Source organism: Bos javanicus, chromosome 8, assembly GCF_032452875.1.
Source record: "Bos javanicus breed banteng chromosome 8, ARS-OSU_banteng_1.0, whole genome shotgun sequence".
NCBI classification, from domain to species: domain Eukaryota; kingdom Metazoa; phylum Chordata; class Mammalia; order Artiodactyla; family Bovidae; genus Bos; species Bos javanicus.
Genome location: NC_083875.1, coordinates 59,866,924 through 59,890,382, shown reverse-complemented (window position 1 = coordinate 59,890,382; position 23,459 = coordinate 59,866,924). Strand labels below are relative to the sequence as shown.

Sequence of the window (23,459 nt, the reverse complement as noted above, 5' to 3'; positions counted from 1 at the left end):
GTCCTGTAGGGGATATGAAGAAGTTCTGTCTCCCTTATTCAGGCACAGATGGGATCAGCTGTCTTACGCAGACCTGGCTGCATTTAAGACCCTTTGAGAAGTGGTTGGAGTTGTCTGAATTCACTTCTCCCAACTCTTTGCAAATCCCTACTGTTATTCCACCTGCCATTTCCCTTTGCCATGGGACGTATTTTACTAAATTCTTTTGCTTTGGCTGATAACAGAGCCGCATCATGGGGCACCGACTCACTATCTGAAGCCCCAGTAGTGCTGTGTCTCCTCCTCGACGTGTATTCTTACTTCAGAACACTCTGCCCTTCTCTCCTGTGGAGGCCTCCCTGGATCAGACCTACTTGCCCATCTAACACACCTTGTCCTGTTGATTATTCCTGACTTGGGGCCAAAACCGTATGAATCTGAAGATCCTAAGATGTCTCCAGTGCCCCTCTATGTTGTGTTGAAGTGCTGGCATGAAATCCTCATGGAAATGTCCACCAAAGTAATGGGAAGCAGTTTCTGAGGAGAAGGGTCAGGACTGGGGTTTGAAGTTTGAGGGTGCCCAGAACAGGAAGAGATGTGACCACTTGAAGAGATGAGGTATATGATTTGCAAATAATTTCTCCCACTTTGTGACTTTTCTTTGAATTTTCTTGTATTTATTTTCTATTGAGAAATCATCTCTGAATTTCCCCCCCCAGTTTTATTGAGATATAACTGACATCACTGTTTAAGGTGTACAGCATAATGGTTTGACTTACATCTTTGATGGTGTCTTTGTGGCAGAGAGGTTTTAATTTTAATCGAGTCCAGTTTATCCATTTTGAGTTGACTTTGTAGATGGCAAGGGTTGCAGTTTGTTTCTTCTTTGCATATGGAGCTCCAGTTCTGTTCCCTCCATTTGTTGAAAGGATTGGGCAGGTACATTTGAGCAGTGCAGGGTGCACAAGCATGGGGCTGCACTGCCAGCTAGTCGGACTGCATGCGGTTGAACAGACTGGTGAGCACGTTGGTGCTTCATGGTGATAGGATGTGCTGATTACCAAGGGTCTCCGTCTCCAGTCAGTTCTTATTTATTTATTTATTTATTTAACTTATGGCTATGCTAGGTCTTTGGTGCTGCACCTAAAATTTCTCTAGTTGACAGGAGCAGGGGCTACTACTCTTCCTTGTGGTGGGCTGGCTTCTCCTTGGGTGACTTCTCTTGTTGCAGCTGGCAGAATCAGTAGTTGTGGCTCCTGGGCTTAGTTGCCCCGAGGCATGTGGGGTCCTCCAACGTCAGGAATCGAACCGTGATCCCTGCAATGGGGATCTCAACCACTGGACCACCAGGAAGTCCTGGTCAGTTCTTTTTGAAGAGACTTCTGGAGCTGGAGTTTTCCTGGCGGCTCCCACTGGTACTACAACTCCCAGCATGCATAGGGCGGGTCAGCCTGCCGCGGCGGGGGAAGTTCCCGGCCGATGGGGGCCTTTAGCTGAGAGGGAAGGACTTCGCCGCGGGTTCCGGGTGTTGAGCTCAACTTCCCAAGGCTTTGGCAACCTCGATGGCTGAACAGCGGGACGGCGAGCCCTACGGCCTCCCCAGTCAGACACGCCTCCGGTCTCTGGCCCGTCTCTGCCTCCCTTTCTGGTCTGGCCTCTTGTTTTTTCTTCCAATTTCCCGCGAAGAGTAAGTAACCCTGGAAGACGACCAACCGCCGCCTAGCATTTTGCCAACTGGGCCAACCAGAAGCGCGGGTAGAAAAGGCGGAGGTGGAATCCCCGCCAAGCAGGGGAGAGTTCGTTTCTCCCGGAAACGGTAGGCCGTCCTGATTGGAACCCCGCGAACAGCAAAGGATTCTTGGCCGGGGGCAGAAGTGCACGAACCCTTTCTTCCTTGCTCAGTGGGGGCTTAAGGCTTACCCTTCAGCAGCCCCCTTCAGGTGTCTGGCCCCAGCCTTGGCTATCATGGCTCACCAGACTCCTCTGGGCTCTTCAGCCTCACACGTCAGCTGCCTGGACCTGTGGAGGGAAAAGAATGACCAGCTAGTTCGACAGGCCAAGGTAACGCTGTTGCTGGGACCCTTGCTTTGCAACCCCCAGATACCAGGAAAAGGGTATGCAGTGGATTTACTCTGGCCAGTGGGTAGGGGCTGAGCTTGACCTCCCCTAAAGAACCAGAAATGGCTGGAGAATGAAACCCCTTGCCACAGCTGCAAGGAAAGTACTATTACCCCATCCTAAATTTGACAGGTTGCTCAGGACTCAAGTCTGCCTATGAGGCGACAGCAGTTGGCTCAGGATGCACTGGAAGGGCTCAGGGGACTCCTCTGTAGTCTGCGGGGTAAGTAGGGCCCTCCCCAGGATGGTCACTCCTGCCCTCCACATCCAGAGACCAGTTCCTGTTCTGCATGTCTAGAATTGAAGCGATTACTCAGGGGGTAAGTCCTGTTTAAGACACAGACAGGACTGGAATGGAATCATCATTGTACAGGTGAATCTCTCTCTTCCTTAGGCACACACACACATACATACATCGGCACACAGAAGCGTGTGAAGAAGTGATTTCCAAGACGGTCTATTTGGAAAACATTCTGGCTGTTCCATTACACACACACACACACACACACACACACACACACGGAAGCATTTGAGGAAACAGTTCCCAAGATGGCCTATTTGGAAAACATTGTGGCCGTTCTATAATCTACCAGAGTACCAGAGTGGGTTCTTTATTGAGGACATTTTGGTTGGGGTGGGGTGATCTCTTTCACCTGAGAGTGGTCTGTGAGATCAGCATTTGTGGCTCCAGGGCTACCTGCGACTGTTTCTGTTCTGCCTTTGGAACTGACTGTCATCTGCAACTTTATCACCCTGAGGGCAAACCTGGCACAGGGTTTCACTGAGGACCTGGCACAGGATATCCAGCAGGGCCTAGAGAGAGGTAAGGGCCAGAGATTGCCTTCCGTGCCCCTGCCAGCCTCAGTCTGGGCTTAAGTTCTTGCAGGGGGATAGGAACAACATAATCTGTCACCTCCCAGAGATGCCCTGATCCTCCATGTATTCCTCAGACCAGGAGCTCCTTTGTGACCTTTGGGCTCCTGCAGAGAAGGAAAGCTAGAGATGAGGTTGCACCTCAGCTCTATGTGTGTGTATACTCTACAGTGCTGGAGACGCAGGGGCAGCTGGAAGCCAGGCTGGAACATGGGCTCTGGGGGCTGTGGGACTCCACCCTCCGTGTTTCCTCCCTTCTGCCGGAGCTGCTCCCTGCCCTTCACCACCTTGCCGGCCTGCAGGCTGCCCTCTGGCTGACCACTAACCGTCTTGGGGACTTGACCTTGCTGCTGCAGACCCTGACTGTTAGCCAGGTAATTCAGATAGTGATCTGGATCTAAGGGTCTCTTTGCTCCTCCCACCCTTCCTAGCTGCAGTATCATTATTATGTGCTGGAAAGGCTGCTGGGTTGGTGTTCAGAAGACCCCGGTTCTCTCAGGACTCTTAAGTGACCTTGCTCTGATTTGTTCCTCATTGGAGGCATTTTCTTGGGAGCTTGATTATCTTGGGTAGAATCAGGGCTCTCGTGACCTTGCTGAAGTCACTTCCCTGCTTCAGTCTTTGTGTCAGTAACCCAAACATGGTCCCTGCTCTGTGTTCTTGTGGACTTATCCTGAGTGAGAAGGCTCATTAAGATTATCACTGCCCCAGGTTTTTTTTCCTACCTGTATCCTTTCCCCTCAGCTATTAATCTCTTAGAAATGAGGGAACAAGAATCAAGAGGATCCTTGAGTTTAAAGTCCAGTCGGGGCAGACTGAGATAGAGAGGGGGTAGTTAAAAGCCTGGAACCTCTCATCATCCTTCTTCCCCAGAGCAGAGCCTCTGAAGATATGCTGGTGCTTCTGAAAACTTGGAGACCCCCAGCTGAGGAGTCAGATGCTCCGCTGACCCTGCAGGATGCCCGAGGCTTGAGGGATGTCCTTCTGACAGCATTTGCCTATCGTCAAGGCCAGTTAACAATCTGACTTGTCCCTTCCTCTCCACTTCCTGTCTTAAGAAGTCCTCTGGGCTCATGTCTTTTCTGTCCTGTACCATTCAGCTTGGTGGAACTTCTCTGTGCTCTTCTTCCCCATCAGGCCCACTTGCCCTGTTGGCCTCTCTAAGCTCACAGCCTGCTTGCCCACAGGCCTCCAGGAGCTGATCACAGGGAGCTTGCCCAAGGCACTGAGCAGCCTGCATGAAGCGGCCTCAGGTCTGTGCCCACGGTCTCTGTTGGTCCAGGTATACACAGCCCTGGGGACCTGTCTTCGTAAGATGGTAAAGACCGTCCTAGCATGAGTTGGAGAAACCACAGTTTTCTACTTTGTGAGGGTAGCTGAGGCTTGTGTCCTTTGTGTCCTTTCTGCCCCCTAGGGCAGTCCACAGAGAGCTCTGCTCTACTTGGTTGCAGCCCTGAAAGAGGGATCAACCTGGGGTCCCCCGCTTCTGGAGGCCTCCAGGCTATATCAGCAACTGGGGAACATAGCAGCGGAGATTGAGAGTCTGGAGCTGCTGGTTGAGGTAAGGAACTATGCCAGGCGAAGATGCAGGTAATGCTGAGATGCTTGTGCTTGTGTGACTAGTCAAGGTTTAAGTAGAAGGATATATAGTTCCCGGAGATTATAGAAACTTTCTTCTTTTTGTTAGGCTTTGAGTATCACTCGTATCCCTGAAGCCCGTCAGCTTCTCATTGAGGTAGAGTTATTACTCCCACAACCTGACCCAGCCTCACCCCTTCACTGTGGCACACAGAGCCAGGCCAAGTACCTGCTAGCAAGCCGATGCCTACAGACAGGAAGGTGAGGTTCCATCTTGCTCACCTGAACTCCCCTTCCCACTTCTGATGGCACCCCTGTGGTGTGACTCTGCTTCTGTTCTTGCAAGTTGAGAGGATAAATAAATCAGGAGTGGGACATGGGTCCCCACTATCAGCTTCCTGCCTTGCTGCTGGACCTGAGCTGAGGACTCTTTTCCCCGTCACTAACCTCCTGTATCTTGAAAACTCTATAAAGTCTTCTCCCAGATCCAGTCTGTAAATAGTGTAGATCCATACTGAGCCAATGTTGGAGTCCCACACCTCACCCTTCCCTCACCCCAGGGCCCTTAGCTAAGAGCTTTTGGAGGGCCCTGCTATGGCCTAAAGTGAGGCTCGTGGGTTATGACTCTTCAGGGCAGCAGATGCTGCAGAACATTACCTGGACCTGCTCGCCCTGTTGCTGGATGGCTCAGAGCCAAAGGTGGGTATGCCACGTTTCTATGTAGTGGGGTGGGAGAGTTGGAGTTTCCTTTGGAGTAGAGCAGGAGTGCTTTTTTCTGACCTTTCCTCTGCTCTTTTTTTGGTCCATTCTGGGAGACCAGACTGGGAAGGTTCCCAGAGCAAGGGAGATCCAGGGCAGCAAGCAGTGGATGGTCCCTGCATGGTACTAGAGCCTGGTGATGATACTAGAGCCTTGGAGGTAGTGGTTCACGTCTCCTCAAGACACTGCATTGCATTCTCTTCCCACCGCAGTTCTCCCCACCACCTTGCCCTCCAGGGCCCTGTGTACCTGAGTTGTTTTTGGAGGCAGCAGCAGCGTTGATCCAGGCAGGCCGAGCCCAGGATGCTTTGACCGTATGTGAGGAGCTGCTTAGCCGTACATCATTTCTGCTTCCCAAGAGGCCTCGGCTGTGGGAAGATGCCAGAAGAAGAACCAAAGAGTCACCACACTGCTCACACTGGGTCTCTGCTACCCATCTGCTTCAGGGCCAAGCTTGGGTGCAACTGGGGGCCCAAAAGGAGGCAATTAGTGAATATAGCCGGTGAGTTCAGGAAGCCAACCAGGACCCTAGGGTAAATGTGGAGGGATAATTTTGTAACTGGGACCTGAGTTGGTAAGCTCTATTCTTAATCTACTCACCCCAGAGTTTCTGAGGTTAACTCTTCTTTACCCCTGCTCTCTATCCCACTTCAGGTGTCTTGAGCTGCTCTTCCGGGCCACACCTAAGGATAAAGAACAAGGTGAGCTAGACTTAGTTTTTCTGTGGTGGTGGTGGTTTCATTTCCATGTGTCCTAGCCCACCAAGAGATTTAAGAGAAAGGGACTCCAAACACAAGAGATACGGCATTGAGGTTTTGGGGACGGTCTGGCTGGAAACAAATGTCTTGATTTTTGGAGAGGTCCCCAGGGCCTGCTTCCAGCTGTGAGCAGGGGTGTACGTCAGATATGGCACTACAACAGCTTCAGACAGCTGCCCTCATTAGTCGTGGACTGGAATGGGTGGCCCTTGGCCAGGATACCAAAGCTCTACAGGACTTCCTTCTCAGTGTGCAGATGTGCCCAGGTATGTACATATGCAGGCATGAGCTATGCACAGATGTGTAAGGACAGAGAGGGCCATGGGGGAGGTACTTGGGGATTAGTGTAAGAGTGATGTTCTTTGATTGGAGGGGTGAATGGGGTCGTGCCTGTATATATGTAGGGATACATAACAGTTGTGCAGACATATGCAAGACATACAGGCATGTGTGAAGGCCTCCCGGGAGTTCTCTAGGCTTCCTAATGTCTTTAGACACAAAGACCATACCTGTGCTGAGAGTATGTTGGGCAGGAGCAGGGTCAGCTGAGCTCTTTGTCCTGGGCAGGAAGTACCCAGGATTAGGCATTATTGGCAATGATGTATCCCTGACTCCATGTAGGCAAAACACATCACTGCTCTAGGCCTTAGTTTCCCCTTTTATAAAATGATGTTAAGTCTGTGTCAAGTTCTAAGGCCCTGTGCTCTGGGCTGGGGCTACAGGTAATCAAGATGCTTCCTATCACCTGCTTCAGACTCTGAGGAGGCTGGATCGGAGGGATGAGGCCACTGCTCTCTGGCGGAGGCTGGAGGCCCAAACTGAGTTGCCACAGGAGAATACTGCATGGTGAGGTTAAGGGGGCAACTGGCTTCTAGAGTCCTTAGGCCTATTGGGGGTGGTGGTGAATCAAGGGAGTGAATGGCTATTCAGTCTTCTGCCTATCCTCCCTTAAACATCACCCTTTTTGCTTTCAGGTCCCTCCCCCTGTACTTAGAAACCTGTTTGGGCTGGATCCGTCCCCCTGACCGTGAAACCCTTTGTGAGGAATTTCAGACATCTGGAGACTTGTGACCTGTAGCTGCCATGTTTCAAAGAACCAGAACTGGGGCCTCAGTGGGCCATCTGTGGGAAGGGCTTTCTGCCATCCCATCCTTGGGAAATGTGGCTGGAGCTGATCATTCCAGTATATGTCTGGCATTGGAGAGGTTGATGGTAGTCCTGTAAAATTTGGTCTGGTTACTGCTATTCTGATTCCAGAGAAGTCCTGCTTCCACCAACAAGGCATTGACTTGCTCATATCCTGTTTCCCTTTTCATGTGTTGAGTAAAATTTCGTATCTATCTGTTGTCTGCCTACTACATATACGTGGGTGGGAAGGCTCACAGCTTAGCTTTCTGATTCAATTGAGTGCTGGATGTCCATGATACCCTCTCCCAACATCATCTGCCTTATGAGCCTCGAGAAAGGGCTAAGGGAATCCTTACTCAAGAAGCAGTACCTTTAATCCTTGTTACCTGAAAGCAAAAATTCTTAGAGGAAAGAATTTCCCACCCCCAACCTAATCCCAAATTTGGATTTCCACTGTTTGAGTCAAATATGTCTGTGTCAATAGGGGGTGAAGGGTGAATGCAGTCAACGGACCCTCAAAGCTGCAGACTGAATAGTTAGGGCTACCTGGCGATCTGGACATGAACTTGAGCAAACTCTGGGAGATAGTAAAAGACAGGAAAGACTGGCGCACTGCAGTCTGTGGGGTTGCAGAGTCGGACACTACTTAGCAGTTTAACAGCAACAACCTGGCATTTTGGGCCCAAGGACTTCCAAGACTCAAAATTGTACTCAGTGTACAATTTTCTTGCTGCCTTGAGCTCTGTTGAATCTGCTGTGTATTCTGTAGCTGCCTTTTGACTCCTTTCTGGACTTGAGTCTACTCCCTCCTTTAGCCATGAATATTAATAGCCAGTGGAAAGGAAGCATGTATCTCCAAGTCCCGAGAAACTGTAAAGCCTATGGGATTACGATTACCAAAGAGTGTAATGACGATAGGGTAGAGTGGATTAAGAGGGTGTTAGAGTCTAGAATAAAGGTGGCTGGAGCCGGCGTCCTGAAGGAGCAAGGAGAGGGGTTAGAGTGAATACTCAGGTTTTGGTAGAAGACGGGTGTGTAGTTTATCAATACAACTGGACTAGGCTAATATAAGGGTTCAATCCATTGTGCCAGGTTTTTCTAGTAGGGTAAAGTCAGGAGCCAATGAACTGGAGCCAAGTGGGAGAGTCTGCCTCCCAGGGATAAAGGCTCTCCTTTCGCCAGTCGATCTGGCCCTGTTCTTTTCGTTGATTGGTCGGAAATCCCAATCCGTCGAGGAAGCGAAGCGTTGCGGCCAATTGACGTGGCGTTACTAGGCGTGTTGCGCCCCTGAGGCGGGAGCCAGGCCACAAACGAATTTCCTGATTGGCTCCGGTCCGCGGGTTGCTGGGGAGAGGCACGGAGAGGCGGGCGGGAGTCGCCAGGGCAGACGCTGATTGGCTGGGGTGAGAGCACCTCTCCTTCCGATGATTCGGCTCTTCTCCGCTCAGTCTTAGCGAAGCGTCTGCAGCCGTCGTTTGAGTCGTCGCCGCCGCTACCCCCCTCGCGGATCAGGCGCTAGCGTCGCCCGCCCGCTCGTCCACCGCCCTAGTGCCGCTGGGAGGAAACGAGAGGGAGGCCTGCGGGTTTGTCGCCGCCACTCGCCCCCCCTCCGGGAGAGCCGAGTCCCGGCCCAGTCGGTCGCCTGCCACCCCTCAGAGCCGTTACCCGCGGTCCGCCACAGCCGCCGGCTGGGAGAAGCGCGCGCCATGGCCTCCGGAGCTGAGTGAGTGTGTGCGCGCGCCCGTCCGCCCCTTGTGGGTGCGCGCACCGGGAGACCCACCGCGCTGGGTAGGCCCAGCCGGGCCTGGCTGTGGGCGCGTCTTGGAGGTGGAGACAGGGAACGAGGGAGAGGGAAGAAGAGGAAGGGGGCGAATGAGGAGCCGCGGACCCCACCGGGCCCAGCTGCGCACCCGCGCGCCCCCTAGGCGGGGCTTGCGTTGGGCCTGGGTCGGGGCCTGGGCCAGATCGTGCTGTGTCATGCAGGCCCGGGCCGGCCTGATTGGCTCCTTTGGAAGGGCCGTCCCGACCTAGTGAGTTCTGCGGGCTCACACTGACGGCGCAGAGCCCCGGGGCCTTGCGGCGCCCACCTGCGATCTGATCTGCCACCCGTTTTGGGCCTTCGGTCCCAGGAGAGCGCAGGCCCCGCGGCGGGCCCAACGCCCTAACTGGGCCCGGTGGGCGTGGACTTTGAGCCACGTGAAGGCCTTAGCCCGGAGACCGAGGCGGATGCCGGAGCTGGGAAAGGCCTGGGAGCTCAGGGAAGCTCACGAAAGCCCTTTTAGAGCTGGGTTGGCGTGCCCAGTAGTTGAAGACCTGAGTGGTGAGAGGCTGTTGAGGAGAGGGCGGGCCCAGCCGTTCGGTTCTGGCCGCCTTCATATTAATAATACTTGAGGCCTGTTATTCATACGAGAAGGCTTTCGTCAGTTTTCCTTGATGTTGTGAAATGGGATTCTTTAGGTTCTTGATAAAATTCAAATCTCAGGTCGTTTTTTGTCGGCCTTTCTAGATTTCAGCCTTTGTGGTGTGAAGGTTAGAGTTCCCTTAAACTCACACATTCCTTTCCCTAAGCAGCAGTGTTGAGAAATCCTGGGCCCTCTGCTCAGGAAAGCATCAGATAAAACCTGACCACCTCTGCCCATTTTAGAATCAAGGGCTTTAGATACTAGGAGTATAAGGGGAGACACTGCCATCCTGTGGAAACCCTTCTATGCAAATCACTTTACTGACTTGAGAGTTTAGGTGGGGTTTTTTTTTTTTTTTTTGAGACGTGTTCCCTTTTTTCAAGTTTCTGAATTGAGATGAAGTATTACTCAGGTGCCTATTTAAAAGAACTACTTAATAATTAAAGTAGTCTCTTAGTCTTTAGTTGCCAAGACTGAAAGTAAAAATCCAGAATTCTTGAAACCTGGCATCATAAGAGTTTCTTATCTCTATGTCATTTTGATGACTCTTAACCTGAACTCTGTCCAAGTCTCCTGTGGCCCGTTGGGGTTCTGAAAAGGGCCTGAATCATGCCGAAGACCAGGAGGATGTCCCCCAAAACAGTTCTTCAGGACTGTTGGCCGGGGATCAAACTGAATTCCATCATGTAGAGGTTACTTCCTTTGATCTCAGTAGATAGATGTGGAATTAAAGGTCTTTTAAGAGCATCCCACTCTTCTCCAGTGCCAGGGTCAGGAATGTAGGCCGAATGGAGATTTTCCTAGAATGCAGCTTTGGGGTTAAAATACAAAGTGATGGCTAGAGGCTCCTGATACTTTATTTTTGTCTAGCCCTAGTCCTATACATCAGACAGGAAGATGGGCAGCCCTTGAAGGATATTTTGATGCATAGGAGAGAGGGAGAATTGATGGATTTAAATTGCCCTCTCATATTGACCATGGTTGCTTTCCAGGATGTTTATCAGCATTGGAAGAGTATGCCTCTGCAGCATTGTGATCACCACCTTTGGGTTAAAAAGTTAGTCACTCAGTTGTGTCCGACTGTTTGTGACCCCATGGACTGTAGCCCACCAGGCTCCTCTGTCCGTAGAATTCTCCAGGCAAGAATACTGGATTGGGTTGCCATTTCCTTCTCCAGGGGATTTTTGGGTTGGGGGAGGCAAATTTAAGCTAAGAAAACTCCACTCTTGGAAATTAAAGGGAATGAATAAAGATCCAGGCTATGTGAGAGGGTCAGCAGAAAACTTACAACATTTTTAGATGAGTGGGATTTGTGTAATATTACTTTTGAATGTATTAGGACCAAAAGATGTAAAAAAAATCCTGTTAACTTCCTAGCTGTTATTCTAGAATACAGACATCTTTTTTTCTTGCAAATTGTGAAGATATTTCCAGTAGGAATACTATTTTGTCTTTTGTTGGCTGATAATTCCCAGATCCTAGAACAGTGCCTGGTGTATTTATGGAATTCTCCAGGCAAGAATACTGGAGTGGGTAGCCAGTCCCTTCTCCAGGGGATCTTCCCAACCCAGGGATCAAACCCAGGTCTCCCACATTGCAGGTAGGTTCTTTACCATCTGAGCCACCAGGGAAAAACATAATATATGTGTGCATGCTAAATTGTTTCAATCATGTCCAACTCTGTGCAACCCTATGGACCATAGCCTGCCAAACTCCTCTGTCCATGGAATTCTTCAGGCAAGAATACTGAAGAGTACATGGCCATGTCCTCCTCCAGGGGATCTTCCTGACCCAGAGATCAAACCCGAGTCTCCTGCATCAGCAGACAGATTCTGACCCCTAGTGCCAGGAAGCTCACACACACACACAGACACACCCCTTGTTAATTTGTTGAGTGAAGAAATAATCCATGGGAAATGTTTCTTTTTATTTATTCCCTGGTGTTTTCCATTGTCTGGCCTCCTTATTTGGGTTAATGCCCATGTTTTCCTGAGCCTTACTAAGAGAAGGTAAGACCTTCTCTTTAAAGGGAGAGCCCGCAGAGAAATAGGTGTTGGGAAGTGGTTTAGGTAGTTTATTTAGATAGTTTATTTAGGTAGTTTAAACTGAATTCAGACTCAGGCAACCTTGATTTAGACAAGAGGGATTTGGATTTGTCCCATGTCTCAGCATTTCTTGGTTTTAACTTTGAACCAACTCCATGGAGTTGTGTGTCTTTGCAGAGATAACCTTGAAACTCCATTTGAGCTTGAGCTTCTCTCTGGTGAAGATTCCAGATCTGATAGTGTTTTGTGTTCGCTTTTTTCAAATATAATGGTCTTTATGCTTTGCATTCCTGTGGTGTACAGAATGCTCTGGCGTTCAGCAGGTTTAGCCAGTAGGAAGGGTAATTCTAATGATTCTTCTTCATAGTTTCCAGGCTTACTTTATGGGGCTTGGGGCCTCTCCAAGCCCCATGGGAGGTTGTCTTACTTACTGTAGGAAGGTCAGCAAAGAAAGAGCTTGCGCTGTGTTCTGCAATGCTAATCATACTAAACGTCAGATACCATATGCCAGACATTCATATATCACTTAAGACAGTCCATTTTGCATTCAACATCTCACTATCTTAAGATAGTAATCCTCTGTGATGAGTGCTACTGTAGTCCCCATTTTATATCAGCCTCCAGAGAGGTCAAATCACTTGCCCAAGATCACAGCTAAGTGGCAGGGTTGGAATTCAGACCCAACAGGTCTTAATCACTTAATCACTTAATCACTATTCTGTACTGTCTAAGACTATTTCCATTTCTCTAATTACTGCTCAGCCTCCACTTTTATTTTGTTTTCTTAGTTTCCTGACCCTAGGCAAGATCACCTGGGGTCTTACAGCTGGGATACCAGTACTGGGAATACCAAGAGTTGCTGAAACAGGAATTGTAATATGTACTTGATAAGCATTCTTGATCTTGGCTTACTTTCTCTTTATTTGAGCTCTGTGTGGGGACAACTTCATCAATGTACTATTTCTTTCCCAAGTATGAGTTTTAGAGACTGGTGGGGACGTTACTGGAATTTGTTTTGGAACTGACTTCTTTTTCTCTTTCTAGTTCAAAAGGCGATGATTTATCAACAGCCATTCTTAAACAGAAAAACCGTCCCAATCGGTTAATTGTTGATGAAGCCATCAATGAGGACAACAGTGTGGTATCCTTGTCCCAGGTAAGTTGGGTCCACAGTCCAATCTTTGCTTATTGCACTTAACCTGAGGGCTTTTCCCAGGTTTCTTTTCTCATTTTTCTTGCAGTGACCACAGATAGAATGGGGTTTACTGGGAATCCCAACCTCCAGGGCTGCTGCTTATCCCCTGGCCCAGTGACCCAAAGGCCTTAACCTTCTTTCCTCAGCCCAAGATGGATGAACTGCAGTTGTTCCGAGGTGACACAGTGTTGCTGAAAGGAAAGAAGAGGCGGGAAGCTGTGTGCATTGTGCTTTCTGATGACACATGTTCTGATGAGAAGATTCGAATGAATAGAGTTGTTCGGAATAACCTTCGCGTACACCTGGGGGATGTTATCAGGTGTGTGTGGAGTTCTTGGCCCCTCAGGGATGGGAGGCCAGAGACTGCCTGCTTTACAGGCAGTACCCCCATAAAGGCCTTGGCAATTGCAGATACTGGGAGCTTGCAGGCCATGGGAAGACTTAGGTTTCTAGGTTGTCTTTAGGTTTTGGGTCTGCCTCTGGGACTTCAAAATCTGCCTCTTCATGACCCTTGGGACAGGTTGGCATTTATTGACTTTCTTGGTACCTTTATTTTTTTCTACCAGGGGTCACACCATAGACCTTGGTTTAGGATGCCATTTGAGGGCTGTATCTGCCAAATAAGCTTATATAGCCTTGCATTGATGGCTTTTGTCGGGGCTAGAATGAGATGGGAGTATGGGCATGGAAGGTGGACTCGTAGCAGGTTTGTATAAAGATCCAAGCTAATCGAGGTGAGAGGCATAGTTTGAGCCAGGCCTTGGATAGTTCCAGTCTGAGTGATTAGACTTTAGGCAAGAGGTTTCTCCATCTTGAAGTCATCACTGGCCACTGCTACCCAACCATCTTGTCACCTGGCCAGGAACATCTCAGGTTTCTGATTCTTTTGGGGGGATTCTAGGTTTTATGGAGCCTTCTTCCTGAAAGTGCTTAGTCACTTTCTCAAGGTGCTCTGACCATCTGACCAAGATGATTTTTTCACTTGTATTTCTCTGACCCTGACACTTGTCAGACTAAGGTCCCCTTTTGTAATGTTGGGTTACCAGTAGTAACCAGAATGGGTCATCCTTGGATATGTCTCATTGAAGACCTTCTCTCTTGTGTCTTCGTGGGGATTCCAGATGTGTGGGTCTTTCTTTTGCCTCATTGATTGGGAGTGGGCAATCCCAGCAGCTTCTTCTAGAGGCTCCCCCTTCTATCACTCTACCCTGCGTATGACCTGTTCTGCTTGGCTGTTGCTTTGCCTTCACTCCCACCCTACCCTCTTGCCTCTCTTCACCTAAAGCCATCCCTGCCTTTTCTCTTTGGCTCGCCATCAGCTCTCTGTGCCAGGCCCTTTTGGATACCCAGAGCCTGGGGCTGCAGTGTGGTTGGTAATGTGGAGTCTGCTTGTCATTCTCAGTATCCAGCCATGCCCTGATGTGAAGTACGGCAAACGCATCCATGTACTACCCATCGATGACACAGTGGAAGGCATCACTGGCAATCTCTTTGAGGTTTACCTTAAGCCATACTTCCTGGAAGCTTATCGACCCATCCGGAAAGGTGAGAAATAATTCTAAGGACTGAACTCAAGGGCTATTGTTGTAGGGATACCCAAAAGTAAACCTTGGTCCATCTTTGTCTATTCTCATACATGTATGCGTACATACACATTCCGCACATGTGTACTCTCTCCTTCCCTGCTTCCTTGCACTTCCCCTTTTTCCCATTCCCACTGCTTGTTCTAGTACAGTAAGCTATCTTCTCTTGTATCTCTGAAGGAAGAGGTGGGCAATTTGGGGTGTATCACAGTCCACAGTGTATTTAATACTTAGTACAGTTCTGCTGGTGGTGGTGGTTGTGCAAGCTTGGGTTATCTATACCTCAGAAGTCAAAAATCTTATGGGCTTCTTCCTGGCACATCAGGTTTTATTCACTGTCTTTTGAGGGGCAGAGAGACTTTTCACAATTTCGTTTTCTCTTTTTGCCTGATGCTTAATGATGCTGGATGGGAAGGAGAAAGGACAGTATCTAGTGAACTTGGCATTCTAGATCCCAGGTTCTGATGGGGAATTCTTAGCTTGGTCTGGTGATAGATAACCTCTGACTGCTCTTGTGCTGATTGCTCTCACAGGAGACATTTTCCTTGTCCGGGGTGGGATGCGTGCTGTAGAGTTCAAAGTAGTGGAGACAGATCCCAGTCCTTATTGCATTGTTGCGCCAGACACAGTGATCCACTGTGAAGGGGAGCCAATCAAACGAGAGGTGAGTTCTCTTCCTGATCCCGGTATCCCACTTTGTGAGTGCTCAGCAGGGCAGTAGTGTGGTAGTTCCAAAGAATCCTCAGGCTTGATGGTTAAGCTACTTCCCAGAGGTGGAAAGCATGGCTATTCATTTCTGGACCTAGGTATTTTTTAGAAGTATCTGATATCAATAATCTTTAAAATCTAGATTGAGCCTAATGAGTCAAGTGGTTGAAATGATTTTTGAAGAAGTGATGCTAATGATGACATCCAGACCCCTGCCCATTTCCCACACTTTCTAGCTTCAGGTCTTAGGGGAACCCACTGCAATAAGACTAAGGACAATGTAATGAGGAAAGGCTATGCTAGAAATCTTTGCCATGGAATAAATAAACAAATATAAAGTAAAAGCAAAGATTGGAAATTCCCTGGCAGTCCAGTCGTTAGGACTCTGCACTCTTACTGCTTAGGGTGCAGGTTTGATCCCTTTTGGGGAACTAAGATCCCACAAGCTGCGCAGCATGGCCATATAAATAAAGAAATTCTTGCCCTGGGGTTTTTTGAATTGTTCTTTGAGGCATGATCCCCTTAGAGGAGAATCTTCTCATACAGCAGATTCTCTATACCACCTTTAGAGAAACTCACCTTTTGCTGATCGCAGCATTCTTACCTTCTTTTCTTTTTCTCTTCCATCTTCAGGATGAGGAAGAGTCCTTGAATGAAGTGGGCTACGATGACATTGGTGGCTGCAGGAAACAATTAGCTCAGATAAAGGAGATGGTGGAGTTGCCCTTGAGACATCCTGCCCTCTTTAAGGCCATTGGTGTGAAGGTGAGTATTTTGGGCTCTGTTAGCCCAGAATACTTGTGGTGATTAACAACAACTCACTGTCTATCTGTGTTTTCATATCTGTGTTTCATATCTGTTTTCAGATATGTTTTCATATCTGTGTTTCATCATTGCCTTGGATTCGAGAGGAAGTACTATATTCAGGTTTATAAAACACTCTAAATTCGTTAAAGCTACTAATGGTCTAGAACAGAGTAGGCCATTTAAGTTCTCTGTTGAATTTTTTTTTCTTAATTACAGCCTTCAAAATGTAAAGACCATTCTTATCTAATGGGCCCTATAAATGGATCTAATGAACCCAATAAATACATAAATAGTCTGTTTTAAATATTTATTATTTAAAGTCTCACCATAGTTGCCAGCTTGTCTAGAATGTGTGTGTGTGAAGTCGCTCAGTCATGTCCAACTCTTTGCGACCCCGTGAACTGTAGCCTGCCAGGCTCCTCTGTCCATGGGATTCTCTAGGCAAGAGTACTGGAGTGGGTTGCCATTTCCTTTTCCAGGGGATCTTCCCAACCCAGGGATTGAACCCTGGTCTCCTGCATTGCAGGCAGACGCTTTATCCTCTGAGCCACTAGGGAAGCCAAGTGTTGCCCAATAGCAGTAAAGGAAATTTGCAGTGTTAAGGATCCTGAGTCCAGAATATTTGAGAACTGCTGGTCTAAAATGTAACATCTCAATTGTTCCTGTATCATAGGACACCCTGAAGATGAAGTTTCTATCTATCCCTTTCCCTAATATACGTTGTGTAAATAAATTTATCTTTTCTGGGGGTACTTTTCCATATCCTTCCAGTGGATGAAGCCAGAGAAAAGACAAGTTCAAAGAGGAAAACTTGTGGCTGTTGGTAGGGGAAGGCATTCCCACATGATAATAAATCCTGGAGGGTTGTGATGATAGCAGTGAGTGAGCCTCTGGCCAACAGTCTTCAATGGTTGAGCTAGTCCTTGGCTCTTACCTGTCTAAAGTCATGCCCTTGGCCTAATGCCCTCTTACTTTTCCTAGATCCAAGATCTTCAGACTCACTCACACTAAGAGTTTCTTAGTGTGGTTTCTCTGCTCTCTGTCTCCTATTTTTTCATAAGTATTGTCAGCTTTCTGGCATTATTATCTCTGCTGCAAAGAGGAGTGAGTATGGTCTGAAGTAAAGTGTCTTCCTAGCAACTGCTATTTGAGGGCTCATTCCGAGTTGAGCTCTAATTCTCATCCTGTTTAAATAGAGTCCTTCTTAGGCCATTTTAGGGTACCTGGGGTTTGGAGAAGATGAGAGTCTGAACCTAATCAACCCTCTACTGGTCCTCAGCCTCCTCGGGGAATCCTGCTCTATGGACCTCCTGGGACTGGGAAGACCTTGATTGCTCGAGCTGTGGCAAATGAGACTGGCGCCTTCTTCTTTTTGATCAATGGTAGGAGACTTGGTTCACTTTGTGTTTGGTTGGACTCCACTCTGAGCTAAGCATGACCCAGTCTCATGAGCAGGAGAAATCATGGACATGCTTATTTGTATACATAGCCTCATGTATACTTCAGTGTTTGTATTCTAAAGTCCATTGCAGACAGATAAACAGCAACAGGAGGGTATGCTATTCTGGTGTCCCTTGATTTATCCTACCTTGAGAAAGAGCGTTAACAGGCTGAAGACATTAAAGAGGAGTGCTTACTTATTTGAGAGGGTTTGGGGAAAGACTGGCTGAGATCAACTATCTCTTTGAGAATGATATTTCACTGGTAGAGGTCCAACCGGTGCTCCTCCTGCTCTGGTCAGAGGTCCCACAGCATCTGCTGTCTCCATCTTCATACCTTTCAGCTCAACTGAGATAAGTGTATTGAGCCCCTTGACTTCCTTTTATCCTGGCTTGGTGGCCACCCTGGGATAATTGTTGGTAGGGGCTGTGAGAAAGTAGGCAGATGTTACCACATTCTCACCCAGGACCTGTCTCTGAGCTAGACAGACAAGATATCTGAATACTTTTTGAGATTGAGGAAGGATGTATTTTTGTCAGTTCATGCATTCTACTTGCTTTCAGGTCCTGAGATCATGAGCAAGTTGGCCGGTGAGTCTGAGAGCAACCTTCGTAAAGCCTTTGAAGAGGCTGAGAAGAATGCTCCTGCTATTATTTTCATTGATGAATTGGATGCCATTGCTCCCAAAAGAGAGAAAGTAGGAACTTAACCAAGGGGATAGTAGGGTTTTAAAAGGTCCTGACTTCACTTCTGACCGGACATTTTGTCCTGACAGACCCATGGGGAGGTGGAGCGGCGTATTGTATCACAGTTGTTGACCCTCATGGATGGCCTAAAGCAGAGAGCACATGTCATTGTTATGGCAGCAACCAACAGACCCAACAGCATTGACCCAGCCCTACGGCGATTTGGTAAGGACCCCAAATAACTCTTTTTGCTGTCTTTGCTCACGTGGAGATTATGTCTCCATTGGGCTTAATCCTGTTGATCCCATATCTGTCCTTCATTTAAGTCACCTAATCCTGAAGATTTCTTTTTTTTTTTTTTTTTGAGGATTTCATGAAGCCCTTTGCAGTTAGGTAAAGAGTAAGGTCCTTTCTTTCCCTTATTCCTTGTCATGTCCAGGGTAACCACCCATCCTGGTTTGCCTGAGACTGAGGGATTTCCCAAGATATGGGGCTTTCAGTGCTAACACCAGACATTTCCTGGTCACAGTGTAATGGTTGGACGCCTTAGGCCTGGGCCCTTCTTCCCTATGCACCAGAAATGATCCCTGTCTATGTATCATATCACAGGTCGCTTTGACAGAGAGGTGGATATTGGAATCCCTGACGCTACAGGACGCTTGGAAATTCTTCAGATCCACACCAAGAACATGAAGCTGGCAGATGATGTGGACCTTGAACAGGTGGCATGTTGATGAGGGCTGGCCAAAAGTTCAGATGTCTTGTTTCCATACAGTTGAAGGGAACTGACTAGGGACAGAAGCTTCAGATGGGAGGCGATTGATTTTAATTCCTGGGCAGGGAAAGGGAAGTGATCTGAGATTGAATCCAGGAAACTAGGGTTGGCATTTTTCTTGGTTTACAGTGAATTAGGGTGAACCAGAATATTGGGGGCAGCTTTATTTCTAGGCCCCAAGTGCAGGCTTGAATACTTAAAGTCCAGCTAATGAAAGGGCTGCTGGTATGTGTTTAGGGAAATGGAGGACCCAGAGATAGGAGTCAGAGGAAGAGGGCAGGGTTCTGTTATCTAAGGCAGAATAGAGACATCTAAGCTAGGTCTCATTCTCAGAGACAGGAGAGTAAGTAGATCTTCTCTCTGCAGGTAGCCAATGAGACTCATGGGCATGTGGGAGCTGACTTAGCAGCCCTGTGCTCTGAGGCTGCTCTGCAAGCCATCCGTAAGAAGATGGACCTCATTGACCTAGAAGACGAGACCATTGATGCTGAGGTCATGAACTCCCTGGCAGTTACTATGGATGACTTCCGAGTAAGGGCCGCTCTCCCTTTCAGGTACATGCACATGCACTTTGATCTCTTTCCTGGCAATTCTCATCCCCAGTTTTTCTTCCCTTTTTAGTGGGCCCTGAGCCAGAGCAACCCATCAGCACTGCGGGAAACTGTGGTAGAGGTGCCACAAGTGACCTGGGAGGACATTGGGGGCTTGGAGGATGTCAAACGTGAGCTTCAGGAGCTGGTCCAGGTAGGATGCTTGGTCCAGGGTGGGTCACTGTCTCAGCACATTGTCATTGAGCTGGTGGTATTGGGGTGTTGGCATATTGATTGCAGAAATTATGAGCATGATTCAGGAACCTGCTGTTCTGAGGTTGGAAGCACCAAGAAGCCTGTCGCCTTACACCATGAGATGGTGTGGGAGGATGCTTCTGTTAGGTTGAGTTTCTCTCAAACTGGGGGAGATATCCCCAAATCGTCTTTCTTTTTCCTCCTAGTATCCTGTGGAGCACCCAGACAAATTCCTCAAGTTTGGCATGACACCCTCCAAGGGAGTACTGTTCTATGGACCTCCTGGCTGTGGGAAAACCTTGCTGGCCAAAGCCATTGCTAATGAGTGCCAGGCCAACTTCATCTCCATCAAGGGTCCTGAGCTGCTCACCATGTGGTTTGGGGAGTCTGAGGCCAACGTGAGGGAAATCTTCGACAAGGTGAGCTACAAGTGCCTGGGCTATCAATTCACTTGCTTGAGAACAAGTTAGGGGTAGAGGCTGTTCTTTGGGAGATTAAGACCATCCCATTCTGGCAGCTCAGTTAGGGCAGTGAAGGTCACTTTATTTTCCATTTTTTCTCAGGTCTGAGAGACCCAGTTGTGCTAATGCTCAAGTCCATCTGTCCCTCTCACAGGCACGCCAAGCTGCCCCCTGTGTACTGTTCTTTGATGAGCTGGATTCGATTGCCAAGGCCCGTGGTGGCAACATTGGAGATGGTGGTGGGGCTGCCGACCGAGTCATCAACCAGATCCTGACAGAAATGGATGGCATGTCCACAAAGAAAAATGTATTTATCATTGGCGCTACCAACCGACCTGACATCATTGATCCTGCCATCCTGCGACCTGGCCGCCTTGATCAGCTCATCTATATCCCGCTTCCCGATGAGAAGTCCCGTGTTGCCATTCTCAAGGCCAACCTGCGCAAGTCCCCAGTTGCCAAGGCAGGTGCAAGGTCTTGGGTCACAGGGTCATGAATCTGCAGGCTGTGCGGAATGCTCCTTGGTTCCTGGACAAGGTTCCATTGGGGATTCCTGGGGTTATGGTTGAAAAGGAAGGATGGAAAATTTGAGGGTATTAAGATGATCTAGAATAAGGAATAAAACTGGTGGCAGAGATGGAACAAAGTGGAATTGGAAGTGCTTTGGTGGCTCAAAGATCAGTGTATCTCAGGGGAAAAGAGGCTAAAAGCTAAGGTAGCTCTGTTGCTTCTTTTAGGATGTGGATTTAGAGTTCCTGGCTAAAATGACTAATGGCTTCTCTGGAGCTGACTTGACCGAGATTTGCCAACGTGCTTGCAAGTTGGCCATTCGTGAATCGATCGAGAGTGAAATTAGGCGAGAACGGGAGCGGCAAACCAACCCGTCAGCAATGGTGAGTCTGCATCCTTAACCCAGATGTGCCCATCGTAGGGAGCCAGGGGACAGTCTCCACAGTGCCCTAGAGTGTAAGGTTTTGGAAAGTTCATCTATCAGATGTTCAGCATGCCATGGAAGAGAAAATGCTAAGTAGATAACCATGTCAATCAGGAATTACAAAGGCTGAGAAGAAATGAGCATAGAAACAAATAGAGCAGGGCTGAGAAGCTAGGATCTATGGACCTATTCCTGGTGTTTCATGGACCCCCTAATTCAGGGGGTTAGGCTGCCACAGGGATGAGATGGTGCAACAATGTAAGGGTAAGAAGACTGAAAGCTGAGCCATCAGGATACCTAAATGGTGTGAAAACCAAAGGAGGAGCGAAGACAACATCTGGTAGAGAAGAGTGTCACGGTTAACAGGGAGAGTCAATGCAAATCACTAAAGTGTAAGAAAAGTGTAAGTGTAATTCAAATGGAGAATTTGATATGTATGTGTTATAAGCTCAATAAAGATGGGGACTCTTGTTCTCTCACTTGTTTCCTTCTGTATCAGGGCACAGTGTTGGAAACTGACTTAATGAGCAAATAAGTAATTGGCTTTCTTTACCATTGGTGATGTTTCTTTCCCTCTTATAAAAGCTTATAAACTACAGTGATCCAAAGTCACAGCAGTTGAGTGGCTTCTTAGTAAAAGAGATAGGGTGTGAGCCTGGGCTATAAAGAGAATAGAGGTTGGGTAGAAGAAGTAAGTCACCCAAGTAGATTGGTTGAGGAATAGAACTGCAGGAATTGGGAGAACCTGGATACATTAAAGAGGTTGTGTGTTACTGGAAGTGAGGCCTGTGGGTAAGGTATAATTCAGTTGTGATAAGCACTGAGAGCCATTGACATTTTCTTTTTGAAAATAAAGGCTTATGGGGTATAATTTACATTTTGTAAAATTCACTATTTTTAGTATACTGTTTCCATGCTTTTTAACAAGTATGTTTTAAGTTCTGTAACTGCTACCACAGTTGAGATGGACAAATTTCTGTCATCCCAAAAAGTTCCCTTATGCCACCTTTTCCCCTTTCTTTGGCTGCAATGTGCGGATTCTTAGTTTCCCGATCAGAGATCAAACCCATGCCCCCTGCACTGGATGCTCAGAGTGTCAACTCCTGGACTGCCAGGGAAATCCCTCTCATGTCACTTTAATCAGCTTTTTATTCCCATCATAAGCTCTTGGTAGTGAAATCTGTCCCTACAGTTTTACCATTTCCAGAATACATTGGCAGGTTTTTAAGCAAGGCAGTGACTCAGTTTTAGGAATATTGGCCTGGCAGCATATTCAAGTTGGATAGCAGAGGCCCAATCTGCTGCTGCAATAATGGGGTCAGGAAGGCTAAGGAAGGAATCCAGGCAGAGCCTTAACCAGCCCTGGTGGTCTGTGTTTACCCATCCTACAGGAAGTAGAAGAGGATGATCCAGTGCCTGAGATCCGCCGAGATCACTTTGAGGAAGCTATGCGCTTTGCCCGCCGTTCTGTCAGTGATAATGACATCCGGAAGTATGAAATGTTTGCTCAGACCCTTCAGCAGAGTCGAGGCTTTGGCAGCTTCAGGTAACTAGGTTTCAGTGGGCTATTTTTAAGTCATCTTGGGGAACTATACAACCAAGGTAGTGGGAGCCCTAAGGATGCTAGAAGGGGTAATTGTGAAAATCATACACAAGCCCTATCCTAACCCTCTTTTTTGCCTCTGCTCTTAATACAGATTCCCTTCAGGAAACCAGGGTGGAGCTGGCCCCAGTCAGGGCAGTGGCGGTGGCACAGGTGGCAGTGTGTACACAGAAGATAATGATGATGACCTGTATGGCTAAGTGGTGGTGGCCAGCAAGCAGTGAGCTGGCCTGGCTGGACCTTGTTCCCTGAGGGTGGGGGCGCTCGCCCAGGAGGGACCAGGCGTGCGCCCACAGCCTGCTCCATTCCTCAGTCTGAACAGTTCAGCTACAGTCAGACTCTGGACAGGGGGTTACTGTTGCAAAAAAAAAAATTTAATACAAAAGCGATAAAATAAAAGCGATTTTCATTTGGGAGGCAGAGAGTGAATTACCAACAAGGAATTGGGCCTGGGGCCTATACCATTTCTGCTGTAGTTTAGAGCAGTGCAGGAGGAACCTCTGTGGGTGTGAACAAAGGCATTATCACCAGTCCCCACAGCAAAGCATCTGCACTTCACTCAATGCTGCCCAAGCCCTCCCTTTCCCCTGCCCAACCTGGGCAGGAGGGTGAAGGGCTACAGTTGCTGGGTGTTTATATAGAGAGTAGGTTGATTTTTATTTTACATGCTTTTGAGTTAATGTTGGAAAACTAATCACAAGCAGTTTCTAAACCAAAAACGACATATTGTAAAAGGACAATAAACGTTGGGTCAAAATGGAGCCTGAGTCCTGGCCCCTGTGCCTGCTTCTTTCCTGGGAAGGGCCTTGGGCTGCTCCTCACTGCCAAGGCACTCTTCCAAA

General features: G+C 48.2%; 2 protein-coding genes across 8 annotated transcripts; both read left to right on the top strand.

Moving 5' to 3' along the window:
* The first annotated feature begins 48 nt into the window (after positions 1–48).
* Positions 49–7,405, top strand: FANCG (FA complementation group G). 7 transcript variants are annotated; one of them, XR_009738274.1, is made up of 14 exons: positions 49–2,040; positions 2,230–2,320; positions 2,789–2,920; positions 3,142–3,344; positions 3,844–3,979; positions 4,158–4,288; positions 4,385–4,531; positions 4,658–4,809; positions 5,181–5,247; positions 5,520–5,809; positions 5,962–6,008; positions 6,176–6,331; positions 6,820–6,911; positions 7,040–7,128. XR_009738274.1 is itself a non-coding variant. In XM_061426841.1 (14 exons), the coding sequence occupies exons 1-14, from the start codon at positions 1,945–1,947 to the stop codon at positions 7,134–7,136; spliced, it is 1,833 nt and encodes a 610-aa protein (XP_061282825.1). In that variant the 5' UTR covers positions 49–1,944; the 3' UTR covers positions 7,137–7,405. The 7 variants fall into 7 exon arrangements, 5 of the variants coding, with proteins under 5 accessions (XP_061282825.1, XP_061282823.1, XP_061282824.1 ...); XM_061426841.1 differs by having other exon boundaries at positions 4,158–4,252; positions 6,788–6,911; positions 7,040–7,405; XM_061426839.1 differs by having other exon boundaries at positions 6,788–6,911; positions 7,040–7,405.
* Positions 7,406–8,569: 1,164 nt separating this feature from the next.
* On the top strand, positions 8,570–23,378 carry VCP (valosin containing protein). Its single transcript, XM_061426838.1, has 17 exons — positions 8,570–8,916; positions 12,685–12,796; positions 12,982–13,154; positions 14,238–14,380; positions 14,952–15,082; positions 15,760–15,891; positions 17,213–17,315; positions 17,937–18,070; positions 18,149–18,284; positions 18,669–18,781; positions 19,201–19,365; positions 19,456–19,578; positions 19,826–20,038; positions 20,235–20,543; positions 20,818–20,973; positions 22,406–22,560; positions 22,712–23,378. The coding sequence occupies exons 1-17, from the start codon at positions 8,900–8,902 to the stop codon at positions 22,815–22,817; spliced, it is 2,421 nt and encodes an 806-aa protein (XP_061282822.1). The 5' UTR covers positions 8,570–8,899; the 3' UTR covers positions 22,818–23,378.
* The last annotated feature ends 81 nt before the right edge of the window (positions 23,379–23,459 follow it).